Below are 5,000 nucleotides of genomic sequence, written 5' to 3' on the forward strand. Positions count from 1 at the left end.
TATAATTGTAATACCAGGCTTAAACTCATCCCAGCAAACAGAGTAAGCCTGGCTAACCACATAATTGGGTACTAAGAGTAGGTATGATGGTAGCATTGCTGTGAGTTCCTACATTGGACACTCTTGAAGTGACATTCAAGGGTTGTTTTGTGAGTCATTTGCATAAGTGTGCCTTCCTGCTTGCTATGAAGACATTGAGGTGAATGATGTTTAGGTTAATATGTCACAGTTTGTCTAAAAAAAGAGATGTACGGGCTTGTTTTCAATAGCCATGCAAAAGTATTGTGCTCCGAGTAGGGAGGATGTGCACATTTATGTTTCTGGTAAATCAGCTTTTTTGTCCTAACAAAAGGTTCTAATGATCTAAACTTTACCGTGTATTTTGTGTATGTTGCTTTTGCTTTTTTGCTTGTCTTGCAAGTGAAATTCAGCTTTAATTAATCATTGTAGTTATAGCCATGCGAGGCTGGAATTGTCATATACACATCCATTTATCTAGAGAGAGAGACTGTTGTGTGTTGTTTTGAAATTGAAGTGATTAATCTTTTCAATAGATAACCTTTGAAAAAAAGGATATGCAGTATTTGTTCAGTTTGCATGTGATCATTACCTTAACAAATTTTACCGTGACAAAAAGACCAATTCCAACCACAAAATGTTTTTTCCGTCTTATTTTGATTAGTGTTCAGACTTGGCCAGTCCTCAAGTTGTTAATCGTGGCTTTTTATTTGAAACCTCTTTGTCTACAGAGTTGTCTCAAAATGTAATTATTACGTCAAGTTTTCAAATAATCTGTGCATTAACAAACTTTTGGGTGCTATGCTTTACCCACTTTGATGTTAAAAGAATATCCATATTATCTTACAGTCATTGAAAGGAAAGGAAAGGAACTTTATTTAAGTGTCTAATCTTCTAATGCTGTAGAGCACTAATTGGGGACATTGTCAATTGAAAGTAACAAGTTAACGCAAATGAAATCAAATGTTGGTTTTTGAGGAGAGGGGAAAACCAGAGTACCCGGAGAAAAACCTCTCGGTGTAGAGCAGAGAACCAACAAACTCAACCCACATATGACACCGAGTCTGGGAATCAAACCGGGGACATATTGGTGGGAGGCAAGTGCTCTCACCGCTACGCCATCCCTGCACCCCAAGGGGTGCAAGGTAAACATAATGTAAATAAATGTAATTATGATATTTCCTTTTGAAGCACTGGATAAACAATCACAATTCCAACCTTCATGGCACCAGACGAGTAGATGCGTCTACCAGCAAAAAGCTAGTGAGGAAGCGGTCTGGCTTCAATGCCTTTACAAGTGAAATGCTTGAGAATGGTAAGTTTATTTTATTTTATTTTTTTTTTAGTAACAGTTTAATTTGATGTAGTTTCAAAGTTACCTTAATAAAGCACACCATGGTTTTTAATAAATTCTGTGATGTCCAATTACAAAGATCCATTGCTTTGGGGTCATGCTGACACACCAATACACACACCGGTATACAATATAAAATAGAATCTATTACCTTACGTTGATAATGTTAGTTCTTACTGTGATACTTAGTAAGTATTGTTATCATTTTGGACTGCATACCATAATGATAATTCAAATTCAGTAATTAATTCTTGAAGGAGAAAGATGGGAATGTGTAATTAATCCATATCGGTAAAAGGAAAAATATTTGCTACAAATTTAAGATATTAATTCTCAATTTTTTTTATTTATGTTAGTTGAGGTATCAGGGTAAATACCAACTATTGTGCCTTTTTTTATTGAAAAAAATACCCAGTATTAAGGGTTGTCTAGGTTCTATTTTTCATTTATGATGAGGTTATGTTGTCGTACACAGGAAAAACAATGGATGCTGCTGCAATCATTCATTCAGGCAGTGCACGGTTAAGAATTTTAATTATGACGCTGAAAAAAGGATTTCGCATATGTTCATTTGTTTTCACAGAGCAAGTTGGTGGAAATGCTGAGGTTTTTCGTGCCCTTGGTGAAAAATGGCGAGGCCTTAATGAATCTGATAAAGATTCTTATAGAAGGAAGGCAGCTGAGTCAACCTCATTGACAGGTGTATCTTCACTGTCGCAAGATGAGAGGGTAAAGAGGATCATCAAGAATATGATGAAGGAGGTAGCTTGACTATTTGCATACAAAAATTTGTCACTTTGTTATGATAATAATAACAATAATATTAGTAACAAATACTTTTAATGTAGGAATATTTCATACATTTATGCTCATTAGTGCACAGTTATTTTGTCGTTATGGGGAAGTTACTGTTGATGTGTAAAAGATCAATTTATGGAAATTATGTACATGTGTTTTAAATGAAAAGGCCAATGAATAGTAAACAAGGTGAACCTCAAACCTTCCTCAAACATTTTGGGTGCTCTCAGATTTCCAAGTTTGACAGTAAGGGTGTTTAAATTCGGGTAATGATATATAAATCCTTGATAATATTATCATCCCATGGATTAAGAATGGGCGACATGTGACTGGAAATATTCCTTGCAGGGCAAATCTTTTTGGGTATATTTATAATGGCGAGCTGCTGTCTTGTAAGTACCATACAGATTTGACCTTTTAAGTAGTACATGTAGTTCTCTGTGTGTCACTTCTGTAATTTGGACACAATAATAAGTATGGAGGCGTGCGTGTGACCAGTGATTACTGCATTTCTATTGGCTGGCATGGCATGAGCTATTACAATTATTGCAGTTACAATTAATTTTATTAAAGAAGCACAGGCTAAGCTTTGGTACAGATCTAGCAAGCTTGAAACTAGTAGAAGAGTGGTTGGAATGATTATAGTTATACGCCATAATAAGACAGTACAATGCCAATCTTAGTTGTGATAAACTTAATTGCAGGTCGCAGAACTGGAAACATTGGGAGGCCATTGTTTGTTGTTGTGTGGTTTGGATGGAACACTCTATCAAGGAGCGTCTTCAGTTGGGGAGCGGGTGATGTCTGCACCTGGTTGCAATATTATTCCCTTGTTTTCTAGTTACTTGCAATGTAAGTTAAGATTGCAAATCACTTACAGAATTCAAATTTATCCTGAAAGTGGCATAAATTTATTTGGAAAGTTACCGTTGCAGTGATTTATTTCTTCACCTTCATTGTCAAGTGATATTTTAACTGAGCCTTTTACTGGTGTACTGCTTTAAATAATGTTGCAAATATAACGTACCGGTTGTGTAGACTATCGGATGGGGTGAAATGTTTGCTTCAGTGGTCTTGACTGTGGTAGGTCTACAGCTGTGGTACGTAGTTCAAGCCCCTGGAGAAGTTATCCTGTTTCTCTGGAGTTTTCAAGTAACCTTAATGCCAGTGGTCGTTCACTTTCCTATTGCATTTAAAATCGACTGTTGACAAAAACACATGTGCACTAGTACCTCGTTATTCTATATATTTGGCTTACAACATACATGCGTCCATTGTTTTTGTTGTCTTGGATATGTTCCCAGGATCTTGTCGGCTGACATAACATGATAAGTGTAATAGTTTGTGTTATGGAGTGAATTACATTAAGCCACTGGTTGATTACACAAGGTCTTTCGGTGATTGTCATTGCACCATTCCAAGCTGGCTTCAGAGGTCAACAAAAAGGCTGACAAGGCAGAAAGATTTGAAACCTTGGAAAACGGACAGTAACTTTTTAAAATTTATTATCTAGACAGAAAAATCTCGTATAATTTTTGTAGGTTATCATCCAGAGAACAATTTCAAACAAACACCAATAGCAGAGGACTGTTATATGTTAATTTTTGGTATAAGTGTGGAGTACAAATAGATTGAACTATATATGCCTTGTGGATAAGATTTGGTTTGAATAGACACCTCAAGGAAATGCTGAGGACATGAAATTGCAGCAGACCATGTTTACGAAGCATACTGCACGTAGCGGCACTTATTTTAAATTGAATCAGTTGCTTAATTTCACTGGAGCTTTGTAAAAAGGCCAAACGCTTGTTTCACGTTGCAGGTTGGAAGTATAGTTAAAGATACCTTAACTGCTAACCCCCAGTCATAAAATGACTATCATAAGATGTAGTGTTTGGATCAAAGTACTGACTATTTTTCGAACGGGTAGCTTGCAATTGTTGTAAAGTCCATTATTGTTTTCATGCCAGATTGCTTTTTTGTCTGCGTCAGCAGTTAAATTATTGATAAGTACACTTCCAACCAGCAAAAGTTATAGACCGAATGCATAAATGGTGGCCCAAAACCACTAGCCTCGCTCTCAAGCAACGTTTCTTTTGTATTTTGTCCATGCAAACGAGGCTAGTGAGTCTAATTAGTACATAAACAAAAAAATATTTCTTGGCCGCCATTTATGCATTCGGTCTAGTCATGTATGCTGTACTGTGCATACACGTTTGCTTTGCAGTTGTATGTCATGAAGATTTCATATTTAGACATGTAGCTTGCCTCTGATTAAAAGATAGAAACGAAATGTAACTTGAAAAGTTACGAGTCACAGACCCAAATCATAGATGATGTTAGCAGCCTCAACAACCTTGGGTCTTGTTGGATAACCCTCTTGTCAATCCGTACACTGGTGCACCAGGGATTACACCTCCAACAATTATTGCTAAGTATGTAAAGGCCAATGATTGCCCTGCAATATAAATATAAGGATTTCCTAATTCATTAGTATTTTTAAGAGTAATGGGAGAAACTCCCTAGGAGCTTTAGTTCTGACTGTGCTATTTTTGATTATTTAAAGGTCACCAGGACAAGAAAGAGGAAGTGTCAACAAAAACTCTTCAGGAACTATTCAATGCCAAATATAGTATGCTATTCGTGTGTCTTAGTTTTGTTTCTCCCTCGATACATCTGGTGTTTTCCATCTTCAAGCGAACGGACAGCAGAGAGTCTATCAGCCCCTCATAGTTTGTAAATGAGTACGGTGTTACAGCTGTAACTTACCTGCAGCATACTTTGCTTTTTATAACTTCTCTATAAGTATCCTCTAAAGGCAAGCCATGGT

General features: G+C 36.5%; 3 protein-coding genes across 3 annotated transcripts in view; 2 read left to right on the top strand and 1 right to left on the bottom strand.

The window, feature by feature from the left end:
- The window catches only part of LOC137967555 (uncharacterized), an 8,915-nt gene extending 6,772 nt beyond the window's left edge, over positions 1-2,143 (top strand). Inside the window, exons 2-3 of the mRNA XM_068814059.1 lie at positions 1,210-1,333; positions 1,956-2,143. Of these exons, the coding sequence (XP_068670160.1) occupies positions 1,210-1,333; positions 1,956-2,143 (312 nt within the window). The remainder of the gene's footprint in view (positions 1-1,209; positions 1,334-1,955) is intronic.
- The window catches only part of LOC137967650 (NLR family CARD domain-containing protein 3-like), a 308,047-nt gene that overhangs the window by 89,315 nt on the left and 213,732 nt on the right, over positions 1-5,000 (bottom strand). The window lies entirely within an intron of this gene.
- LOC137967556 (uncharacterized) overlaps positions 2,545-5,000 on the top strand; it is a 4,821-nt gene continuing 2,365 nt past the window's right edge. The window contains exons 1-3 of the mRNA XM_068814060.1: positions 2,545-2,562; positions 2,875-3,022; positions 4,737-4,802. Of these exons, the coding sequence (XP_068670161.1) occupies positions 2,545-2,562; positions 2,875-3,022; positions 4,737-4,802 (232 nt within the window). The remainder of the gene's footprint in view (positions 2,563-2,874; positions 3,023-4,736; positions 4,803-5,000) is intronic.

Source organism: Montipora foliosa, chromosome 8, assembly GCF_036669935.1.
Source record: "Montipora foliosa isolate CH-2021 chromosome 8, ASM3666993v2, whole genome shotgun sequence".
In the NCBI taxonomy this organism is placed as follows: Eukaryota; Metazoa; Cnidaria; class Anthozoa; order Scleractinia; family Acroporidae; genus Montipora; species Montipora foliosa.